Here is a 25942-nt window from a genome sequence, read left to right as displayed (position 1 = left end):
CCTCAGTGCTTAACAACCCAAACATGGACTAGTGGTTAGGCACCGGCTTTCAACGAAGAGAGCCCGAGTTCGATTCTCAGTAAGTAAAAAACATCAAAAATGTATTTCAAGGTATTAGTCAATTTGTATTCCACACATGCTAATGTCTCTCAACAAAAAAAATACTTTTGAGGACTAAGCGCATGTTTTTCATTTTAACGAAGTTTATTTTCAAGCTGAATAGCGTTCCTTCCAGCGGCACAAGTGTACTTTTTGTGAACTGAAGTTCAGTTAACTACTTAAAAAGTGAGCTGTATAGAACGCTATTCATCTTCCTTCGAACAGCTGATTAAGCCCAAACATGCTGTTTTATCCGAACTTTTGGTTGCTTGGGTCGTTTATCCGGAGTCAGGTTCTGGCGCTTCCCAAATCAATATCTCGGCAACGGAATGCTACAAGAAGCTGAAATTGACTGATCACTGGTCAAAGTTTGCTTGACAAAATATCAAAATTTCAGCTTTGTAGAGCATTTCGTTCCCCAGATTATGTTTGAGAAGCATCAGAACCCGACTCTGGATAATCGAGTCTGACCTGTATACGCATTTGATGTTTTTTACACCATGGGCGCCCTGACGGATAATGCACGAACCAAGGATCCAATTGTCCGATAGTTCTTAGTTTACTGAAAAGTTCGACCTAAAGACCTGGTTGTCACTAGACGCTATCTAGCGGATAAATACCTAATTGTCAGATAGTTTAAACCTTGCTAAAAATGCTAAAAATGAAATAAGTCTATCTAATTAGGATTCTGAGATATAGGTGTTCGAACATGTTTAACACTGACACCGCCTAGCGGACGAATGTCGAATCATGGTCGCCGTCGCCAGATAAGTAATTTCTATCCTGCTGAACAAAATACGTTGTGAAAAGTAGTCCAAGCAACATTTTGATGAGCAGTCAGTCCGATAGAGGCTTTGAGAACCGCCATAAAACCTTATATCATTTATTTTGATTTTATGGTGGTTCCAAGAACCTCTTCCAGTATATTTGACTAAAAAAGTTACTTGGGATGTGACCTGTTTTGGTATCCCAAGACAATTCTTAATGATTCTGAAAGCATGTGGACCAGATACCCGCGTCCCCGGAGTCTTAAAATAGAAGAATTTTCGGGATGGTGTGGAAGTTTCTTCAAATTTGAGTGTGGAATTAGCTTTAGATGAAATACACATAAATAAAAATAAAAAAAGTTCCTTCAAAATTTATCGAAACCCCAACAAGGACATTTGTGTACTTCTTCGAGGATGAAAAATGTATGTTGGTTGGATAAGCGTTAACCCTTTGGAGCCGGAGGGGTCATATATGACCCCAACATAGAAACGGCTGTACAACTTTACACATTCGATGAAACAGAATACTGTCTTCAGAAAAGTTGTTGCAAATTGAGTCTTCAACTACGAAAAAATGGAAATGTTTGTATTTGGAACTTCATTGATAACCTAGAACATCCTGAACACCATGAAATTTGGAAAAACGAAATAATTGACATACCCGTTGTTCTAAAAGCTGAACATGGATGTGGGTTACGTTTATATGTATTCAATTAGCTGTTACTGGAACAGTCTGAAGTGTACTAGCATATAATTAACCTTTTGGGATATTCAGGGTCGTCCAAACTGTTCTATAATGAATTTATTCAAATCTACAAGAATAACTTTATGTATTTTCATCATAAATAATAGTATTGCATAATCTTCTGAGATCCGCGAAGTTCTTGAAATCTCACATGTCATTAAGAGACACAGCAGGGATATTCCAGGTCAGCCAAACTACCATGGAGTTCAGAACTTCAGGTCTACACTCGTAACAGTATTCATATCTGTTATACTGAGTAACGCTGCATAATAAATCGCAGTTACTGAACCAAACTGAGGTCTACTAGCTTGTTATAAACCATGGGACATTCAGGGTCATCCAAACTGTTCTATAATTAAGTCCTTCAAATCTACAAGAAAAACTTTATGTGTTTTCACCATAAATAATAGCATAGCATAATCTGCTAAGATCCGTGAAATCTCAAATGTCATTTAAAGACACTATGGGAATGTTCCAGATTAGCCGAACTATCTTTGAGTTCAGAACTTCTGGCATATCATGAGTCATTTCAAGATAGTTTTGAGATATTCCAGATCAACACTACTCCGGACACCATAGCTTCAGGTCTAAACTTGTGATAATAGCTTTTGCCACTACGTTAAGCAGTTTTAAATAATCCACTGTTCTTACCAAAGCAGTTAGAGGAACAATATGCGTTGTTATATATTTTTGGGATCTTATGGACTTCCTTCCTGTTATGCAGCTTAGTTGATAAAAAGAACCACTGTAACTTTCAGAAGACTTACTGAGTATGATAGATCACAAATCGGATCTTTTAATGAAAGAAGTTACCGTTACACCCTTAGACTTTAGGATTTAATTTCCTTTGGATGACCTAGAGTAACCTGACTGGTCTGATATTGTCTATTAACCTTTCAGAAGACTTACTGGACATGATAGATTACATTTCGTAGCTTTGTATAATGAAAGAAGTTACCGTTACACCCGTAGACTTTAGGATCTATACTCAAGAACAGTTTGGATGACCTAGGATATCCGGATTGATCTGATATTGTCTATTAACCTTTCAGAAGACTTACTGGACATGATAGATTACGGATCGTAGCTTTGAATAATGAAAGAAGTTATCGTAACACCCGTAGACTTAAGGATTTAAACTCAAGAACAGTTTGAATGACCTGGGATATCAAAAAAAAATATTTTGTATAATATTCTACCGTTTTTATGCTATTGGCCGCCAAAACTACAGAAAAACGCGGGAAAACTCCATAATAACGCTTGGGAAAATTCCGGCTTCAAAGGGTTAAAGGACATTTAACTCTTATGTGGAGTAATTCTGATGTAATGATTGAACCTCGCCACCCTACCACGCCGAGATTCTGGGATTGAATCCAGCACCCGATAAACTCACATAATGTGAGTTCTTCCTTCGGAAGGGTGGAAAGGTTGTAGGTCCTAGCTGATTCACTCCGAGCTGCAATCAAAGATAAAAAAAAATAAATTAAATTCCAATCAAATTCAGAAATTTATCCATGAACTCATTTATGGAACCCTCCATTGATATCGTCCAAAGATGCTCCAAAAACCCACCAGATTTTTTTTTTTTTTTTTTTCAAAAATGTCTGTAAGTTATTTCTCGAGATTCCTCAAGCTATTCATTACTTTGGAAATTGCTCCACAAATTTCTTTTGAAATTTCTCTAAAAATCTTATATGTATTCATTTCAAAATAGCTCCGTCCTTTTCTTCGGTAATTTCTCCGGACGTGCGTTCATAAAGTCTTCCAAAGTTTTATCAGCAATTCCTTCAGTGGTTTTATTCGGACCTCCACAAGATATTCTTCCAAAGAATTCCATGGATTCCTTCTGAAACTCCTTCAGGGATTACTTCAGAATTTCTTGTAGGACATCTTTGAAATAATTTTCAGAAAATTCTTTCCGAAATTTTCCACCGGTTGATTGGAAAAATCTAGGTGTTTCTTTAAACAATTGTAAAGGTTTCTTCCGCATTTTTTTGTGATTCATCCTGAACACACTGCAGAAATTCTTCCAAAGATTGTTGTAGTTTTGCTTTAAGAGAATCCAGCAGCAGGGTCGTGCAATTTCGAAAGGAAAACATGACGTACGACGACTGTAGCAAATCGTTTCCCATGCGAACGGACTGCTGTGATGCTTCATCTCTCACCCAGCAACACACTCGTTCGTTGCTGCTACAGAAACAAGTGTGTATGAAACATGGGATGATACACTTGGATTTTCGTTTCATTTATGAGTCATTGAAATACTTCAACATGCTAAAAACACTATTTAAACCACATTTTTAAATAGTGGTGCACGCCAATAGAATGATAATTATGTTTTATTAAAGAGGATAACAAATTCGACCACTTAAATCCAATTAACCGGCACCCGTAACCATTGAGAGACTAGCGCGCACCAGTGAGACACTAATGCTCTGACGGGTGAAGCACAAGCAATGCGACCGGGTGGGAGACTACCGAGTGCTACGATGAGTGGAAAAGTTTTTTTTAACGACCGAGTCATTAGAAAAATGTATGAAACACTTGAAGTGACTCATTCAAATGTTGCATGAAAGTGTATCATTGAAACGAAATTGTACGCCCCTGTCCAGCAGGAATTCTTCCAAAGATTTCTTCAAAAAATCATAATAAAAAACGTTTTGAGGTTCCTTCGTGTATAACTCCAAAAAATTCTCCAGGATTTCCTGCAAGTATGTCTCCATGAATTTCTCCGCGGACTCTTCGAAGAGTTCATTTAGAAATCTCTCCAGAAATATTTCGTAGACCAATAAAAGAATTCATTTAGAAATTTCCTAGGAAATATTTCTAGGAATCCACACAAATGTTTGTCCAGATTTTTGACGAACATATCTACTTGAGCTCATGCAAAAATACGCTAAAAAAATTCTCTTGAAATAATTTAAAATATTATTTCAGGAATTTTATAGAGATTTCTCCAGGAATTCAATCTATTCTTCTAAATTCATTTCACAAGGAATTTCTTCCAGGAATTCCTTCAGAAGCTCTTCTTCCTTCAATAATTTCCCGGCGATGCCTTCAGATATCCTTCAAAGAATTCGTTCTACAACACCTGCAAGCATTTCTCTATGAATTTCACTAGATTTTACTTCAGTAATTCTTCCTTCTGAAAGGTTTTTTTTTTAGAATTCCTTAGAAAGATCTCCCTTTGAAGTTTCTCTAGGAATTCCTTTAAAAAATATCCAGGGACTCCTCCAAAATTTCCTCCACGGGTTCCTACAGGAATTTAAAAGTTGCTTCAGAAGGGATTTTTTTTTTTGAAATATTTTGAAATTTTTCCTGTTGGAAATTTTTCCTGGAATTATTTCAGAGATTTTTCCAGAAATTCTTTCAAATATTTCACTGATTTTTTTTTCAGAAATCCGTCCAGAAATTATACATTTAATTACTGGAGGAATTCTTCAAGGAAAGCCGATAGGGAGCGGACCTGGTGTGATGGTTAGAATACTTCACCATCACGCCGAGGACCTGGGATCGAATTCCACTCCCAGGAGAAATACTTGAAAGTTTTTTTTTCTTTTTTCAAGTATCCCCGTAAAAGGGATTAGCGTACAAACATCCCTGAAGCTATTTCTGAATTAAAACTAGGAGGAATTTCCAAGGGAAACCTAGCAGAAAATGAAAGGTATAAACGATAGAATCACCAAAAAAAATTGAAGGAATTCTGATTCTTTTAATGAATTTGTAAAGAAATACCTGGCTGAACTGGGGAAGCCTCTGCACGCATTTTTGAAGGGAATCCCTGGAAAATTTTCACCAGAAATGCAAAGGTATGAATCCTCGAGTGATTTCTTGAGGAATTCCTGAAAATTTTAAATAAATCCTGAAAAAAATTTTTGACTCAATTCCTAAAGAAATATTTGGAGGAACTTCTTTTGGAGGAGCTTTAAGAAAAATATCTTTAGATTTTTCTAGCGGAATTGCTGGACAAATACCAAGGAACAATTCTGAAGGCATCTCTGGAGAAATGTATGGAGCAGTAACTGTAAGAGGCTCAAAAGGAATTCTAGCAATAATTACTTTTTAAAAGTCCTGATTTTTATTTAAGGAATCCTTAGAAGAATTTGTAGAAGAGTCCCAGAAGAAATCTTCGAAGGAACTCTTGCAGAAATCTCTAGAGGAATTCTTGCCAAAATGTCTAGGAATACCTGCGAAGAAATTTCTGCTAAGATTACCTTTTTTAAGAAATTCCTTGAGAAACCCCTAGAAGAATTCCTAAAACCACTTTTTTATGGAATTTCTTGAAGAATTTCAGGTGAAATTAAAAAAAAAAAATCATGGAGAAAATTTTGGAAGTATCCCTGGAATAAATTCTTCGGAAGTTAACATGTTCAAATTTCTGAACCAATCCTTGACAGCAGAAGACATTCCTGAAGAAATATTTGGAAGAAAACCCTGCAGAAAATCTAAAGGTATTATTGAAAGAATCGCTAAAAAAAACTGAAGAAAATGATTTTTCAATGAATGTCTTAATCAATATCCGGATGAACTGGCGAAACCACTGCGTGCATTTTTGGAGAAATGCCAAGGAGTAAGTCCTGGAGTGAATTCTGAAGAAATTTTTTATAAAATCTCCGAAATGTTACCGAAATATGGCCGGAACATTTTCTGGAAGAATCTCTGAAGAATAATCTTAATAAGTCCTAAAAGGAATTTATTATCTCTTTAGAATCAATCCCTTTACAATCCCTTTAGGAATATTTGGAAGAATTTCAGCAGAACCCACTCCAGGAGATTAAAAAATCACTTTAAAATTTTCTGGCAGAATTTCCAAAGAAATTCCAAGGAACAATTCTGAAGGTATCTCTGGAGGAATATATGGAACAAACCATGTAAGAAGCTCTTAATAAATTCCAATTCGAATTCTTAAAAAAATCCTGATTTTTTTATGGAGGAATCCTTAGAGGAATTTGTGCAAGAATCTCTGAAAGAATCTCTGGATCTCCAGTAATCTTCAGTTGAATTACTGCTAGAATTGTCTTTTTTTAATATCTGAAAGCATTCCTGAAGAAACCTCCAGAAGAATTCCTACAATTATTTTTGTCGAAATACCAAGAAGAATTCCTGGAGAGATTCCAAAGGGAAATTTATAGTGAAAATTTGTAGTGAATATTTTGATGGCGTTTCTGCAGCCTGCAGGATTTTTTTTCGAATTTTTTTAGATTAAATGATAAAATTTCTGAACCAATCTTTGAAGGTTTACCTAAAATAATCTCAAGAGCGATTTCAGAAGACAATTCTGGTGGAGTGTCTGGTAGTATTGCACTCCACTCCTCCAGGGAACTGGTGAGGGAAGCCATGGTGAGAAATGCCCAAATTCTGAATAAATTACTGTAGGATTTTTTGGAGGAATTCTTGCTGAACTACTTTCCTTCTTGAAAAAAATCTTGGGAAATTAACTCATGGAGCAGTATTCTTGAAGAAATGATTGTGCTAGAAATGTTCTGCTTATTCCCTACCAGAACCGGATCTGAAATATCCGGATGTGAGGTCCATAGCATTGCTGGTCGTTGATTTGATATTTCTATTATTCTAGATTAAAAAAAAAACAAAATTATAAAATTTTGGAAAATTGGAAAATTGTTTTGGAAAATGTTTGTCAGACTTCCAAGTGGGATTTCACTGCTGTAAAATGCAGCAAAAGCTGTTCCATTTACCAAATCAATCATTCGATGAAATGTTTGTTTAAAGTTGTCTTCACCCATGGAGGATGCATCGAAACAACCACAGAGAAAGATTTCTTCGTTGCACTGTTATGGCGATCACTGTGATCGTACTTTGATCAAATGATTTGACATGGTTTGCGAAGAATTTGATCGACATTTCGAATAACACCTACGATCAAATCATAGTTTTTGACCACCATAGTGTCACGTAGAACGTTTGCCGGGAATCAAAGTCAGGTTGTGCCCGAAATAGACGTGAGCTAGACGAAAACAGAATTCGAAGAACAATGTTTCAATCTTATTATTTTAAGGTAATTGTGGTTGTTTTGCAATATTTTTTACATGATATCGAAGTAAATTTATAATTAAGTAATTGATACCTAATTGGCCATAAGGCGTTAGGTGAAATGCAAGAATGAATTAGATCATAATTGGACGGTGCTTACATAGACGGTAATTAGGTCTAAACCCTTATTAAAACAGCTTACATCACATAAAACAAAAACTCAATAGATGAAACATACTCAGAACTGGTATTGAACAACAGCACAATGCTTGTTAATCTCAAACTTAACTGATACTTCAGCTAGGACAAAAACAATGTCGATTGATATTTTAACAACTGGTTGTATTATTCCTCCCAAACTTCCCCAATACCCATTCGTCTGCATTTCCTCCGTCGCTCAAACTGTCAAAACTCGAATTCGCCAAACTGCAGTGGGTTGCTATCAATGTTCTTCCCTTGGTAAAAGCAAAAAAAAAACACAAACTGGGCAAAGGGAGGTCGTATGTCTGCCGGTCCTTATACACTTCGACATCCGTTGCCATTATCGACAACGTGGCATCGCGTTTTTCACCGGTTATGTACCACCATCGTCGTCGTGAACTCGTTCGGAAATCAAAACTGTCAAAAGTGATATTTCCCGGTTGAAGACGAAGAACAAAAAAAACTGAAAATAACTGCCAGGAAAAAACAACCGTGTCACCGCATCAGCAGAAAAAAAAATCCAACAGTTTACTTTCGATAGTTGCAAGTTGAGTGTGTTGGTATGTGCGTCGCTGTCGCCGTCGGTCGCACAACACACGACGAACGTAAAAAAAAAAACGACAGCCGCCAGAAAAACGGCGAGAAACAAAAAGAAAGCAAACACGATTGTGTGACAAGTGGACAGACGCGCGCGAGAAAAACAACACCACTGAAGGAAAAAAAAAACTGGCGCAAGAGCAGGGGGAGTAAAATTGCTAACAGTTTTCTGCTTTTTGTGATGATTCCGAGTTTCTTGTGTCAATTTTGCCCAATCTCTCTGACTATAGGTAGTGCGCGTGTCTCGTGTTGTTTTCGTTTGGTGTAGAATCTCTCGCCATATAGTCTATTTATGAGCGATATTTATTTTTTTTTTGTTATCTCTAGCTTTTGTTTATCATATTTTTGGCGGCCGATTGAGTTTGAGGTTTGTGGAGTTGGTTTTTGGCCCAGTTTATCGACGCGAGCGTAGTTTATAGCTAGACTAGATAGACAGCGCGATTTCAGAGCTCTTGTAATAGGTCAACATGTGTGTAGCGGGCGAGATAATAGACGGGCGATTTGAGCTGCTGACAAAAACGAAAACGGAGTTGTTTTCCATATTTTGTTTGTTCATCGATGATTTTGGTTGACTGTGGGAAAACAACTTTTCCAATAAATACCGTCGAAAAACAATGGATTCAATTGGAATCAAGTTCTCAGCACAAAACAGGGTAAACGTTTCTCCCACTGTCAATTATCGGTTTCCAATTTTGTGAGTTGTTTTGTTTCCCTTGGGTGAGTGGCATTCAGAGATTGTTTTCCGAAACTTCCCCAACAGCTAGGATGGGACAAAAGCCAAGTAAAACAGTCGAAATAGAAGCAATTTCTATTTTAATTGAAAACAATCAATGGAAAATAACTTAAGCTTCGTTGAATTGATAGAAAAAGCCCATTCCAGTGTTTATGGATAGAGGAATGGGCCCTACTCGCTGTTAGATAGAAATACAGAAATAGTTCATAGAACAAGAGTCGAAACATTGTAAAACCATATAAAAACAATTAGAATAGTAAAACAAATCATTCAATAGAAGTCATGAAATCAATCGAACAATATGTTTGTGTGTGTTTGACGTTGCAATTTTGTATAATCAAGATTTAATCTGAAGAATTATTTATCCGTGTGTGATTTTCGAGTGACGTTGCTTTCGATTTTCAAATAATCTATAGAATTTTATCAATTAGTCTAGATACAGAGAGTTTCTTCAAATGAATCGCAAACATTTCCCTGTGAACCTAACCCTTTCATCCAATCCCATCTCCACATATCTAGCCAATCATCATTCTAGACATATAACCAACAATAGATGATTTCCGATATGATTTTTCGTTTTTTTATGACCTAGATAGTAGATCATCCAAATCCTCAAAACTAGATGCGTTTTGTGATACAACTTTCCATCCTATCTCGTACTACAGTTTACTAAAAAATTTGCAGACATCCACGTAGCATAAATCTGTTTTCTTTAGTGACGTTGTTTTTTGAAGGTAAAATCAATTAGGTAACCCGAGTCTTTGGATTGGTAAAAGCTTTAAACTTTCAATAAACACTAATGATCTAATTGTTTTTCATTTGTTTCAATGATTAACATACACACACCGTAGAGGTAATCAGAAAAGTTACCAAGCTCTCACAGTACTTCGAGATTCGTAGCGTAAGTTCAACCTTAAACAAACAGCTGAAACCACAAAATCTAGGTACAGACACTTAGGAACATTCCTCCTTTTAGCTGTAATACTGTATAACCACACTATCTTAGGTTTTTCTCTAGAATTTGTTTTACCGTTTTATTTCTGTTGGTTTTAAACTTTTTAAATTGGGTTCACCATCGTATCCGAAACGGCATCCAACTAAATATCACAAATTAATCCTTCCACCACTATTTGCTGGCTGTCCGCCCCAAACGAACGAATGGGTATTGCGTGACTCTCCTTTATGGAGGGGGTTTTAGTGGCATGGCTTGGAGTGACACTGTTCACACCACTCTGGCACGTGGGGCGGCAACAAACCCGAAACCTGAAATATAATAGACCGTGTCCAAAATGTATCGAGGCATCGTTTTGGTTGGTTGCGCCATAGCGTCAAGTTTGTTCCTCCAAGTGACACAGTGTGCCACCTATCGTGACGATTCGGGAAGCTAACCAGTAGTGCCATCACCACCGTCGCCAACACGGAGTTGTTGAATGAGCTTTACTGCATTCAAGAGGGAATGGGTATTGAAATGTGGAAGGGGGATAGTAAGCAAAACGTGGTTATGTTTTGACGTAGGGTAACAACTCTTACTTATGAGAAAATGTATTAATTATAATCATTTATCATACTTCTCCTCAAATCATTACAATGAAATACATTAATACAAATATTGCTGATTTCTTCGTTTATAGACTCTGACCTATTTGGTATAATTTCTAACAATTGCAACCGAATCTAAAAATCTATCTTATATTTTTATTATCGGTGCTGTAAATTATCACGACGGTCATGAGATAGATCTCTTCAGCAATGAAAGTTGCTGAGTGTGCTTCAGACGGGTTGTGAGAGAATCAATCTTTCTGAGCAGGAATGCAGGACGAGCAAAGCGATAAAATTTACAACAAGCAGAGTGCATTTCATGGTGCGCTTCATGTGTGCGTTCTAACTGAGCTATGCGACACGAATGGGATTTGTGACGTCGTGCCTTGCATCGATTAATCCATATGCACCGTTCGGCAGGCTAGTAAGTCTTTCTCTAGTTAGGAACATTTCAGAGATAATTTCTGAATGTATTTCTAGCTCAGTATCCGAAGAAGACCATGAAACCTTCTCTAAGTGTTGAAGAAATTTCTGTGTGGTAGCAGAATTTAAAAAAAAGATTTCAACAGTTACCAGATAAGTCTGGAAAATAAACAAAAAGATAGTTAAGTCCGGTATATATTCCTAGAGCAATACCTGAAAGAAGTTCTACAGATTTTCCAGATAAATTACTGCAAAAAAGCCTTTTTTACGGAATCTCTAAAGGTATACCTTTAAAAAAATTGAAAAATTTCTAGATTCTAAATTTTGCGAAACACTCTAGATTCCTGGAGAAATTCCAAAGAAAATTACAAGATGAAAATCTTGATAGTATCTCTGGAGTAAATCCATCAGTATTTTTTGGAAGATTACATGTAAAAATTTCTGAACCAAATCTTTAAGGAATTCCTGGAAGAATCCCACGGAGATTTTCTAAGAACATTCCTTGAGGAATATCTAGAGGTTTTGCTGAAGAAACGTGAGGAAGTTTGAAGAAACGTGAGATTAACTCTCGTTAGAATTCGTGGTAGAATTCCTAAGAAATTGTCAAAGTAAAACATGGGAAGGAATACATTCTGAAGAAATTTTTGTTTAACCCATTCAAGGAGTTTTTTCCAAAGTGCCTTTCCTGCAATAAATCTGAAATTGGAGAAATAATATACACTCTGTTCCATAACTATAGATCCATCTAATATTTATATGCTATTTATTCAAAGTGCAATTGATAATTTCATGCACTACGCCATTATGATTACCCATGTGCCTTACACATACTACCATATAATTTTATTCATGCACATGTGTGTATACAGAAAAATTTAAAAAAAACTGAAATCCCTTTGTTTCATGACTATAGATCCAATACATGTAAGTCATTCGTTGTGCCTATATCAACGCGTTGTTTTAGGTTCTGTGCTCAGGTTTATTTCGGCGTTTGACGTATTGTTACATGTAAACTTCAATTTTTAATATGCCATGTGCAAAATATATATCTGAAGTTGAAATAAGAAAGATTTTGACACATCAAGACATGTGTTTAACAGTTTGTGAAATTTCTCGTCGTGTATGCAGATTTCAACGTGCCGTTGTAATTTTCTTTTAAGATGTAATTCAATACGGCAGAAAGTAAACACGAGGAAGCTGTATAATCGCACAAAACGGAATATGGATCGCAATGAATTCGCTAAAAAGTTTTAACCGGTTAAAGAAAGAACTAGGTAGCACTAGACGTCTCGCGTTTGACAATTTATAGAGTCCTGAAAGAATGTTCACACGATCAACGTGAAGAAATGGAATGAGCTCCACAACATTTGAGCCATCATAAGATTTCGTGCTCAAGATTTGATTGCTATAACATGCGTGAGATTGGAGTAAATTACGTACTACAGTTGATACCACATCTTGACATCTTGATGTTCTACAGATCATCTTGTACCGACTTTTCGAACCCTCTATGCAGAATACCCTCTTCGAATGAGTGTATTCATTTTTGTACCTCTAAATTCTGCCCTCTACAGGGCGGCATAGAGGGCAGAATTAAAAGGTACAAAACTGATTACAGTTCTTTGAAGGTGAATATCACTTTATCTCCCTGTCTTTATTCGATTCCGATGGTTTTCAATCTAGATTTTCTCTCGATTTGTCAATACACTATTTTTACAGGTTACTGTACCTGGTTTCCAAAGTGTTAATTATTCTGAGAAGGTGAAATTATATCTGTTTGGGAAAGGTTCTCCCTAGCTACAAAAGTTTAAAAATTGGTTCTTCATTTCGATCTCTAAATTCTTCAACAAATTACAGTTCATTCTGCTCATCTCGATATATCGAGATAGGATGGTCCTTCAACATGCGGCGAATCAACTGTTATTCGTTCAAATATTTATTTGATTGGCTTCTCAAGACATATTTGACACTTTGGGAGACCTTTTTGGTCGAAAAGAAGTTCAGCATGTAAAAACCGAATGGCTTTTTTCGTACTGGAGAGATTTACGAAAATAATCACGTTACTTCTCAAGGAATCTCTCGGGGGTGGCGGTATGATGGTATGGAGAGGGTTCTGTCGACTCGAATGGACGAGCATCCAGGGATGTGCCGAGCTTCTGAACCTGAAAAATATATACTATCGTTTCTTGCAGCAACGCCCTTAAACAAATTAGACAATGTTTTATCAAGATCATACACTTGTTCACACGGTTCAAGCAAATATGGCTTAGTTTCGTGAAAAGCTTATTCAGATTGAAGAAAGGTCAGCTCCTTACCCTGACCAGAACCCCATTGAGAATTTGTAGGGTTGATTATAAAAGCAGTGTGTGAATAAAATAAGCCGTACGGATGTTTTCCAAATCTAAACCGTGTAGTTGTTTGAACGTGGAAAACAATCCATAAAAAGTAAATTAAAAGTATCCTGGATAGGCTGTTTGAGCTTATTAAGAGCAAAAGAGAGACTACTCATTATTGATATGTTGAATGTTTTGTGTAGGTTAAATTAACTAGAATGAATTCTCGCTTGGATCTATTGTTATGAAACAAGGGAATTTATATAAGATTATTTATCAGATGCAGAGAACACATGAATTATCGAATTATTACTTTTCTCATGTCTACTCTAAATAATGAATTAAACAGGAGAACAATATGATTCAAATTCATTCTACATATCCGAGTATCAAAAAATATTGTTTGGATCTATAGTTATGAAACATAGTGTATGTACGGGTATTCTAAAAGAAACTATTGTACTAGGAATAAATTTCCTACTCCCTACAAGAATCGGTTCAGGAATACAAATCCGGATGGACAGCCCATACATTTGGTGATCCTTTGACTTGATGTTTGTAGTACTCTCGATTTAAAATTACAAAATTAGAATCATCAGAATCGTAAAGCTGAGACTTTTTCCCGGTAACCAAAATTTTTCGTTTAAAGCTAAAAGAACTAAAATCTGTTCTGAAAAGCTACAACGTAATAAATCTTTTAAAGCCACTTTCCGGAAAATAATGAAAAGAGAGAGGTAATTCCGAAAAAAACACAAAGAAGAATTTCTTATCGACCGGAACAAATTACTAACGAAATTTGTATAAGATTAGCGATCACTACACCACGTGAAGAACATGGGCGGACAACGAAGTTTAAGGAATGAAACAACTCATATATAATTTATGTGTTCTCTCACAGATTTTTAATTATTTTACTTGTTCTAATTTGGAGAGAGCTTTTCAAAGAAAAAATCATAGATTTCAATGAATTTTTCTAAAATAATAAACAGTGTTTCCAATCACTTAGTGGAGAATATGGAATGTGTTTCGCAAAAAAAATGTGGTTGAAGTTCTGATCGGATGTCTAGAAGTTTAAAATCAATTCTCTACTATTTAAAATAGTTGTAAAATAATAATTACTTTTACTAAACACATTTTAGATATGTCTGCAAAAGTTAGAAAAGTATTTTCTCTAAAACATAAGATATTTTACAGAATATCGAAGTCAAAGTCCTAGCATTTTTGGAACTATACTCTGTACTTCCGAAATGTTGTTATAGTTCTAGATAAAATGTTTGCAGTTTTCCAAATTCAAAGTCTTGAGGACGTACAGGGGATGGCCAAAATGTTTGGGATAGGCAACTTTTTTTTCTCTCACAAAAAAGTTTAACATTCTATAACTTTAAATAGAGCGCATCAAAAAATCTCAAATTTTGAATGTTTGTCAACCTATTATATGTGCATCATTGGTACAAATTTGGGCTCGATTGATTAATCTTTCGCAAAGTTAGAACCGCTCGGGTAAAACACTATTTTTCAGACATCTCATTTTTGAGCTGTCATATCTCGGAAACCAGTGAACCGAATTGAATGAAATTTTGAACGTACACTAACAATATGTAAATGCTTTACACACTATTAAAGCATAGGTACTTTTTAAACGTTGAAAAAAGTTATCATGAATTGACACTTTTTGGATTTTTCTCCAAAAAATGTAATTTTTTCACATCAATGTCAATAAATTTTAGTGTTGATATCCAAAGTTTTTCCACTTCTGTTCTCAAATTATCTCTAATCAGATATATTAGAGCCTATTAAGATTGAAGGAAGAACACATTTAGTAATTTTTGTGTGGTATTGTAAATTTGACTTATTTTCCTCTATATGGGTAAAAATTTCAACCCGGTATAACTTAATTTGCCGTGAGAAAATATTACATTTTATAACGTCGAATTAAGTATCAATATATCGTTGATAAACGTTTAAAAATTCATTCATTTCGGTGCACTGGTTTCCGAGATACGACAGCTCAAAAATGAGTTGTCTGAAAAATAGTGTTTTACCTGAACGGTTCTAACTTTGCGAAAGATTAATCAATCGAGACCAAATTTGTACCAATGATGCACATATAATAGATTGACAAACAGTCAAAATTTGAGATTTTTTGAAGCACTCTATGAAAAGTTACAGCATGTTGATTTTTTTTGTGGAAGAAAAAAAGTTGCCTATCCCAAACATTTTGGCCACCCCCTGTACCTGATGAATATTCTTCCTCATTTCTCCCGGAAATGAATGAAACTATTTTGAATAAATGTCTGTGGATTACAAAGACTTCAAGAAATAACAATAGAAATGAGAACCTTTTTTTTATCTGTGTAAACAACCTGCTCATCCGCAAGGTCATCATAGAGTTGTAACTTTTGCAAGAAGAAAAATCTTACTTTGTACATTTTTGTTTCAAAAATTTCATTTCCTTTTTAGAAAAATAAGTTTGTGTTTTTGAAAAATATTCTTGTAATTTATGACAGAATTACTGGCGTAACCACAAGATTTGCTAATGAAATTTCTAAAAAAAATATTTGGTGGAAAAAACATCTTGGGGATAGCTTTGCCAAAATAAATGTTAAAATAGGCAATAATACGTCTATTCCCACCAATAACTGTGACAAAAATGCAAAAGAAACTCAGCTAAATATTAAAAAAGAAATTCCAATAGAAACTTACCATGAGTTACGGCCAAATTTTTTTCTCAACATTTCAGAATTTTTGTTAGAAATAATGCTATAGAATTACCATTCCTTTATGAATTTTAGCAAGAAATTTGTCGCAGGTTTTTGTCGAATTTGTTCGAGTTCAAACTATTTGCATTATAGCTTTTGATGCTGAACTCAGCATCTTTTCCAGAAATTTTAACAAGAGTTCTATTAAAAGTTTTCTTTGGAGTTCGGAATTGCAATATCTTTAGCATGGGAATTGTTTCGAAAATAGTAACCAAGTCATTTGGAAGCGATTTGCTATCAGATCTATGTAACCATGAAGGAGCTTATAACTGACTTCCTGGTGGCAATCTTGAAAAACTCCCATATCTAGGGTTTGCATCAAGAATACATTTAGGGATAATTGTGAGATCTTCTACAGAAATTTCTGCAAGGTCTAGAATGTCTCATGTAAACATTATTATAGAAATTTTCTCACATTCTTCCTATGATTTCGATTCCAAAGTTTTCTTTCAGTGATTATTTGATAAACCTGTACGTGCTTTCTGGATAAATCTTGGGAGCAACACTGTCAAACTGAAAAACATTTTCCAACAAGAAAAAAAAACTAGAAAATACCTTGATCCTTTCTCTTTATGTACATGAAAATCACTTATGAAAACATCACTCCATTCATAATTAAAAAAAAAAAACAAAAATAATCTAGTTTTGCCCTTAGGAAAAAAATCTTACGGAATCTGGAGAGGGATGTTTCAAAAAATATCTCCTACAATTCATGAAAAAATCCTGCAAAAACTATTGGGAAAATTTTGGAGAATATTCCCAAACCTTTTTCTCGTTGGAAACCTGTAAAACGATTTGGAAATAGTTGGTTCCATGATAATCTCTGATGAAATTTCTTAAGTATTTTTTTCGTTAAGATGCTAGTACACAGGGTCGAATATAAGATCAAAAACAAATCAACATTCACGCATATGGTTTGACTCGATCCAATTTTCATTAGTGTCAAACAGATGTTTACTCTTGAGATCATTATTGTTAAATATTTGACCCCGTGTACTTGAAACCTAAGAACAACCTGTTAGTAATTTCATGAATTTAAACAGGATATCTAGAGAAAAAAGTTTCCTTAAGACATCAGGAATCTGGATGAATCTTCGGAGTGATATAAAAAAATCCTGGAGATACTCTGGGAGACATTTTTCAAGCAACTTAAAGGAACCATTTTTGATAGTAAATACCCTTTGGTAGAACGAGTTCGTGTGAATAAAATCGAGTTTACTACACCTTAACTTTCGAACACCCTACAAATAAAACATTCGGTTAAAGTAGTATTTACTAAAAAAATAGTAATAAGCATCAGATGATGCTACTGCTGGTGTAGTAATGTTGGTTTCTAAAAAAAATTCAAAAGTAATTTAAAAACTGCGATGGACTATTTGAGGGATTTCTGTTGAGATTTGCTCGGAAATCTATTTGAGCGGCCCAGATGGGTGTAAGTGATCATTTTGTCGATTTTGAGCTGAGCATATAAAAAAAATCTTCGGATTTCAAGCTTTGAGGAACTTTTTTAAGATTATTTAGGATACATCGTAGAAAACTGGGTTCATTTTGAAATTTCATTCATTTTGTATGGAATGAAAAATTGGTGAAAAGCTCTAAACCTCATTTACTCGAAAGTGGGTTTTACCCCTTTTTTCCATGCCCCGTCGGCCGTCATATAGAATTCAATCCATAGTTATTTTGAGGATTTCTTCAAAAGTTGTAGCCAGGATACTTCCTTAAATACCTTACGGTATTTCTACGCATATCCCTCAAATACTTATTTCTCGATTTGATGGAGGGGTGCGGAATTTCTTTCTGGATTTCACCAGAAGCTTCTCCCACGATTCGATCCAGAGGCGTTCCTTTATACCAGAGTTTCTCCTGGGATTGCAAGAGTACTTCTCGGAAATTCTTCCGGAGATTCTCGAGGGATTTCCTCTGGAGGTCCTTCCAGGGATTTCTCCTCAAGAAATTGCCGGGATTATCAAAGAATCTCGCCAATTTTGTTTCGTAGTTCCTCCAGAAATTTGTCTTGATGGTTACCAGAGCTCCTCCCGGAATTTTTCTCATATTTCCCCACAAGATTATTCCCTAGAGTTTTCTTTCATCAGAACGTGTTTTTTTTCACAAATTCCATCTGTCAATTTGTCAATTAGCAACATTTTGTCTCAGTTTTTCTCAGATATTTCTATCGTTCTTACTCCAATAGTTTGTCTCGAAGTTCCCTGCGAGATTCTACCAGAATTTCTTCCGAAATTTTTCTTGAAATTTTGTGGACTGCCCCTAGAGGTATTCCGAGAAAAAAACTCCTGCAAAATCCGAGCAAGAACACTTGGAATATCTATTAGAAAACTCACAAGAGAAACACCTAAAGGTATTCCGGGACAGTTTTTGGTAGAGATTCTGAGAAGAATACTGGGAGTATTACTGGAAAAGTATATAAGACAACTATCAGGATAATCCCCACAAAAAGTCTTGGAAACAACTACGAACCCTGAAAAACATCGCGGTAAGAACTCTATGTGCAGTATTACCAATGAATTCTATGGATATCTATAAAGGAACTCTGACGGAACCCTGGAAGATATCTTGGAAGAAGATCTAGGGCAAGTTTTGAAACACAAAGTTACGGGAGAAACTAGGAATCAAACCTCAAATGAAATTTCAATAGAAAGCTCACGAGAACCTTTACAAAATATTCCGGTGGGTGAAATTACAGAAGGAATTTTGGGAGAAATCCAATGAGCGGCTCTGGGAGCTATACAGGAAAAACCTTTTGGAAGAAATTAGGGGATCAACTCCTACACAAAACATATAAAACAAACCTGAAAAATCTGGGAGGCACTTTAGTAGAAATCTCAGAAATAACTCCTGTAGGAAATCTTAAAGGAATTGATATGAAATCTCTGGCAGAAAGCCTGGTAAAAATCCTGCAAAAATCCAGGGAGGTACAGTGGAACGAATTGTTGTATACAATTCATGAAAAAATTTGAAAGAAACTCTAGGAAAACTTGCGACAACATTTGGGAAATAACCGTTACAGAATCCTGGCTTAAAGAACTGAAACCCGCGCTTTACCCTGGGAAAAGCATCAAATTTTATTGGAGAAATTACAGAAGGAACTCTGGGAAAAATCTTGCAAGATCCCAATGGAAACATCAGATGAAATCTGGGTTCTTGAGGGGTATAAAGATTATTTCATTATCGGAATCTCCGCTTAAAAGTTAGTCTAAATCTAATATATCATAATTTTGGGTTCCCGGCAAATATTTTGAAAATGCTTTTAAAGTTTGTATGCGGTTTTATTTTTTGCACGGGGCGAACTGTCATTCTATCCACGGAGATTGAAACTGTTTTGTTTATTTACCCATCAAAACAAAGGTATTGGAACGCAAAAAAATATATCACAGTATACTTAGCGTTCTTCCTGTTAGGCTATAGAAAATAGCAATGTTTCATTCACAAAACAACCTAATTTAGGCATCCTGGAAAATTCTCAAGAAGGAATTCCGGAAAGAATTGATGCAATTTTGGAAAAATGCCGATAGAAATCTGAACTTCTGGGATAAATTTACGGTGAAAAATTAAGAAAATGTGAAAAAAAGAATGGAATACTAAGCAAAATATCGTGAAAAAGAAATAAGCTTTTGAGAAATCTTGTAAGGCATTCCAAGGGGTATCCCACAGAGAACAGACATCAGACTAGAACAAATTTGTGTTGTTATGTTAGAGTAAAGTTTGTTCAAAAAGCTTTTTAAAGAATTGAATTCCTATTTTGGTAAGGAGTTCATCCAATGCTGACTGCAAACACTAGCGCCACCAAACACCATTTTGCTACAGTCAAGTCACAGACAAACAGACGTAACACCTTGAACAATTTTCATGGAAATCCATCGACCAGTTTACACTACCATCACCTGGTGGAAAAGTTGCACGAATCACTGTGTTGTGCAATATCGTCAACAGAAGGCGCTAATGTGAAACGTCAAACGCATAGAAAAACGATGCGCGCGCCTCAGGTTGTGAAAGCCACAACTATGAAAATTTAAAATGATTGTTAAAAGCGTGGTCGATGGAAATTTCGCAAGTGATACGTCTGTTTGTCTGTGGTCAAGTGGTGAACTGAAACTAGTAAAATGGTGAATTAAATTGGCATGAGCAACTTACCGACTGCAGCGCCACGATGTTGCCACTTGTATTTCCGATGAGATATTTTTACACACAATTACACAATGTTTGTTCTCTGTGGTATCTCGGAAAGAGTTCCAGAAACTTGCTTCTTAATTTTTTAACAAAACTAATCCCCTCAATATGTGTTGTAAGAATTGTTTGATAAGCTTATTAATCACGGTTTGTTGATTTAGTGTAACAAGGGGATTAACTTAACAGCAACCGCTGATCAATTATAATCCTGATTAAACATCGCGATCAACAAGGTAATCTTGGATTATTTCATTCGCAATTTCATGAAAATTTTCAATGAGCAGATAATCATGGCTAACGCAGACATTTACTCTGTTGAGTGAATCCCCTAATTTATCGCATTTGTTTATTTTGAAGTTCAGTACTGACTAAATATGGGGTCTCCAAGTTCTTACTACTCATGTACTTCAGAGGTGTTGATAATTAACCCTAAAAGGGATACCTGGGGTCCATTGGAACCCAGGCGCCTTTCAGAGCTCGTCTTTGATGGAACACACTCAGCGAGGTGACGAAACTGAGGCCATGAAGGTATCCCTTTTAGGGTTAAATTAACAATGTTTGAATACTTTTACATACATGTTTACAACTGAAACACGTGTTATTGTTGAACAAATTGAGATTTAAATTGCATAAAGAAATCTAAGCACTCCGGTGGGAATTGAACCCACGACTCCCAATTCACTAGACGGGCGCTTCTTTCCTCCAAGCTTCGGAGTCACTTTTGTTTGCTTCTTTACACAAACCGTATCTCCTTCGGATATAATAAGATAAACAATTGCATACGTCATTGCTGTGTAAATGTATTTCAAAGTGAGAGAGCAATTATTTATTGAACTGTCGTGAGTTTCGGGCACTGCCTACTCAATGACTTAACAGTATGATTTTTATATTGCCTTCGGACTCTCGACGGGTAGGTCCTCGGTATTACGGTAGTGTGACCTTGGATGCTTTCGACTGCTGGAAGTTTGTACCGGGAGACTTTTTCAGCATCCTATGTACAAGTAAAATTTCTCGATTTTACTTGAGCTAAGCCAAAAAAAATACAATGTTCAAATGTTAAAACATTATTAATGATACTAAATTTATATAAGGAGAAGTTACAAAAAACTCTTCTAGTTTAAAGATTGAATCCTTTTTAAAAACATGTTTCTAATAGGCATTGTTCCTATGAAGTTCCATATCCTTTCCAACTCTACCCCCTCGAAAATGGCTCGCGTATCGCATTACGTTAAGTGTATTGAAATAATTTCCTTTGTGTACGCACTGGTTGGTAAAGCCAGCAGTACCGCCTCTCCCGGAGCCGCCCCCGGGGGCCAGGGTAAGCGAGTAGTAAAGAAGTTTTCCCCGCACCGCCACCAGGTCGAGTCTGCCAAACGTAGTCGGTCGGGCGGAGGTGGTAGTAGCGCTACTGTCTCCTCGATTACGCGATCAACCGGTTCCGGTCCGTGTAGAGAGAGCGAGCGGGTGCTGGCACAAACGAACGAAGAAAAAACTTTACCGGCGCCAGAAATCTGTTTTTATTTGCAATTGTGCGAAAAGACTACTTACTGTTGGTGGTGATGGAGGTGGTGGTGGTGGTGGCGAAGGAAGGTATTGGATCCCACACTCGGCGGCGATGGTGTTGCTGCGCTGTCTGTATTCTTTGGGGACATGCGTAGGTAAAGTTTTTTTTTGGTCGGAGACTTTTAATGCTTCCGGGTGACCTCCATCAGGCTGATGGACGCACAGAGTGACCAAAGATGGGTCCCACTCGGCGACCCTAATGGGGATTAATGGATGGCCGTTCCGGTTTCCTTCTTGTAGGGGGTTCGTTCGGGGTGCAAAGCCTTGACGAACTTTCGTCGCTTGTAAATATTCCGGGAACTATTTATGGGTGGCCTTTTTGCGTTTTCTTGTTATTTGTTTTTCTGTTCGTTTGTTCATACCAGTAGGATTGAGTTTGCGTTCAGTTTCAGTAACAGGTAATACACACAACCTAGCGACAATAGTTATTCTATTAGAACGAGAAACAGAGGATGGCTTGATGTTGACATAATCCGGATACACGAACAGGAAGTTCAAACTTTACGAAGAGTAGCTCCGGATATAATTGAAGTAAATGTGAAGAATTCTTTATTGAGAAAACTGGCAGCACTGCTGAACGGCGAATGACGCCGTTAGCAGCGCACCTCGCGGATGCATTGCTCAAATAAGATCGTCGGATTTGGACAAAAACTCTAACATTCCTATCCTTGTAACACCTTGAAACGCGTTCATCCGGATTATCTCAAACACAGGCCTCACAGAGAACCAAGCGAGAGTTGTTAGCGATAGTTGACCGATTACCGGGCGCACACAATGTAGGTAGAGACTCCCATTTCCTCCCTCGTTGTTGGGTAATCATCACAAGTGGACAGCAGGATGGTTGAGAAACCGAAGGAAAAACTTCGCAAATCGAATTGCAGCCAGGGCGATTTACGACTACTGAAATCGCATAAAAAACTCTCTCCAGAGAATGGAGCTTATTAGGAACGGTGCAAGTGGAACTGCTCCGGTCAGGGCGATAATTTTACCCTTCAAATTGTAGCGGAAACTAGAGAAGACAAACAAACTCTTCCGCTTGGAAGGCTATAAATGCGCGGTTCTTAAACGAATGGATAAGATGGATTGTCACACAAAACCCATAAAATTTTACTTCAATTTTCCTAGACGTTTCCTTTGTCTTAATTTTCCTATATACATACATGTTAGTAGATTGGGCTGGAAGTTTGCAGCGTCAGTTAACTAATGAAGGATTTTTTGTTTCTCTCTCTCTCTCTTTCTTTTTCCGAATCTTCCTTTACAGTGGACATCACGAATGGACAGCTGACACCAAACAATAACACCCCTCTGCTAACACAGGCTCTATCAGGTGAGAATTCTCAACTGATATTTAGGAAAAGACAGCAAAAATAACATGCCGTCCCGTGTCACCTTAAAGTTAGTAAAGGCGAGATCACTTTATTAAGAAGACTAGCAGCACTGCTGGGAATCGAGAATCACTGTTCGCAGCACATCTCGCGGATGAAGGTGCAACTATTCAGGATGAAGTGAGTGAGTGGAGCTTCACTTCACTCTGAGTCTTCTTCATAAAGTGCTGCTCCCCGAAGTTCGTAAAAAAAACCCAATTCCTAATCTTCCCCCCCATCTTCTCCACCAATTGACTTCACAGTGATGAACAACTACCAGGCGGCAGCGGCCGCGGCAGCGCAAGGCTTCGGCACCCCGGCGTCACCGCACACGACGACCGCGGCGCGGACCGCCGGCTTCACCAACACCAACTCGCCCGGACCGACGATCGACATGTACAGCTCGAGTGCGGCGGACAGCGTGGGATACGTTCAGGCCACGAGCCCGCAGCCGTCCGGATTCCCCGCGATCGCCGTCAGCCGTGCGCCACTGAATTACAGCCCGGTAGGTTCCCGTGGATTTTCTGTGCATAATGACCATTAACATTAGTTCTGTTCAGTGAAGTAGGGTAGAAATGTACATTGTCATATGCGCTAATTCCCGTCATATCAGACGAAAAATAGCAAATTATTTCAGATATTCCAACTAACCTTTGCCAATGGCTTATCAGATGGAAGCAAAAAGATGTAGACTATCAAAAACCAACCTCTCTAGTATTGGAAATCGATAATTACGTAAAATTCCACTTACACCCAGCCAAATAAATCTAAGATTATCATAAGGTGTTCATAATGACTAGAATGAATTCCTTAAGGTCGCTTTATGACGCAGAATCAACTCACAGCTTGGCTTTTATACGCATTCATCAACATGATACTCTCAAGGGTTGATAGCAATGTGAGTTGGGCACGAGCTCAGTGATCTCGACTTTATGGATCGATTCCAGTCTGCATCATTTTACGACTTTTATGCTTTTTTCATAAGTATATGTTATGTAATTAGGTCATAACAAGCATCATCAATTTTCTTAGGGCATCCATGCTTTACAGTTATGGCTAAATTACATAAGGTATTTTGATAAATTTTGATAGTTCACTTCGCTGAGTGTACGAGTTGACAATTGTTTTCTCGTTTTGCATACGACGAAGACAATGGCACCAATGCAGCAGGTAGCCGAATTTTTCTTCATCTCCGTTCAATTTTCACTTCGCAAGATTCATTTGTTGAATCAACTTTTAATACACACTCCACAAAAACTCTGTGCAACTTCCAAGTTGGATGTCACTGCTACAAAATGCAGCAAAAGCTGCTCAATTAAACAAATAAATCATTATTTCTCATCGGTAAAATGTAAACAACAAGCTGCCTTCACCTAGAGAGGATGGAAGCAAATGTGTGCGTGGATTTTCTGCATACGAAACATCATATTTCTCAACCTCAGAGAAAAATTGTGTTCGTTGCATTATGATGGTATCACTGCAAAATTTTGTTTACTGGTATTCAGCAAACTTTGCTGTTTTTTCTTGTGCTGATTTCATTCAGCAAAGCGAATTTACTGAATATCAGCAATTATTTTTCAACTTGCTGAACTTGACAGTTGATCAGCAATGTTGTGCTGAAATTCAGCAAAAAGTTTGCTGAACTTCAGCAATTTATTTTGCTGATTTTTTTTGTGCTGGAAGCGTTTCAAAAAATTTGGTGTGATTATAATCTGATGGGCAATAATAATAATTGTAATATTTTGGTCGATATTCTAAAGCTATGTACATTCATCTCAATTTAGAAGTTTTTGGTCAATCGTACTTTGAGCACATTATTTGATTTGGATTGCAAAAAAAATTGTTCGAGTTTTCGAATGAAAACCTACAGTTAAATCATAATTTTCGACCATCCTATGTTTATTGTATTGTCGACGACTGTTTTGAAGACTTTTTTGCGTAGTTTTTGACGTTTCAGTCTTTTCAGGGGTCACATGTGTTCTTCTTCCAACGTTTGAATCCTTATTAGATCTTCCTCAGGGAATCTGTCATTAATATTGGTCTGACTGAAACGCCAAAAACTGCCTGAAAAACATCCTATGCATGTGTGCTGAAAATTGAATTCAGGGACATTCCAGGGGCAATCTTATTATTTTGAGAAAATTGTAGTACTTTTACAATATTGTTTACATTATATGCAAGCTAATTTATGAATAAGTAGTTGATAGCAAATTGGCCATGAGACGTTAGGCAAGGTTCAAGAATTTAATGGATTATTTATTGGTCGGTGCTAACATAAACGGGAAGCCCCACAAACCCCTTCAGAAAGCCCCTGGAACACCCTTGAAATCCTCTGAAATGCCCCTGAAATTTTGACCTTTCAACATCTTGTATTTTCGACCTTTTGTCATCTTTTTTTTTATTTCGACATTTTGACCACTGGTGTTTTCGACCTTTTGTTTCAGTCGACCTTTTGACCCTTCGACTTTTTATCCTTTCGATCTTTTGACCGTCGACCTTATTATTTTTTTTTTAATTTCTTTTTGTTCGTGAATTTAAACTTAGGCTAATTCTTCACACACCGTCGACCTTATTCTGTTTGACCTTTTGACCTTCGACCTTTATCATAGAACCCTCCTAAGATATTAGGTTTTATGTATCACG

At 36.7% G+C, this 25942-nt stretch overlaps 1 protein-coding gene across 4 annotated transcripts in view; it reads left to right on the top strand.

Moving 5' to 3' along the window:
- Positions 1-25942, top strand: part of LOC109407762 (RNA-binding protein Musashi homolog Rbp6) — a 1431211-nt gene that overhangs the window by 1385344 nt on the left and 19925 nt on the right. For 3 of the 4 annotated variants that reach the window (XM_062853969.1, XM_062853971.1, XM_062853972.1), the window contains 2 exons: positions 23197-23262; positions 23554-23804. In XM_062853969.1, the coding sequence (XP_062709953.1) occupies positions 23197-23262; positions 23554-23804 (317 nt within the window). The remainder of the gene's footprint in view (positions 1-23196; positions 23263-23553; positions 23805-25942) is intronic. The other variant, XM_062853970.1, reaches the window with a different exon arrangement.

The sequence above is a fragment of the Aedes albopictus genome, chromosome 2 (assembly GCF_035046485.1).
Source record: "Aedes albopictus strain Foshan chromosome 2, AalbF5, whole genome shotgun sequence".
Taxonomy (NCBI): Eukaryota; Metazoa; Arthropoda; class Insecta; order Diptera; family Culicidae; genus Aedes; species Aedes albopictus.
This window is presented reverse-complemented; position numbering and strand designations above follow the sequence as displayed.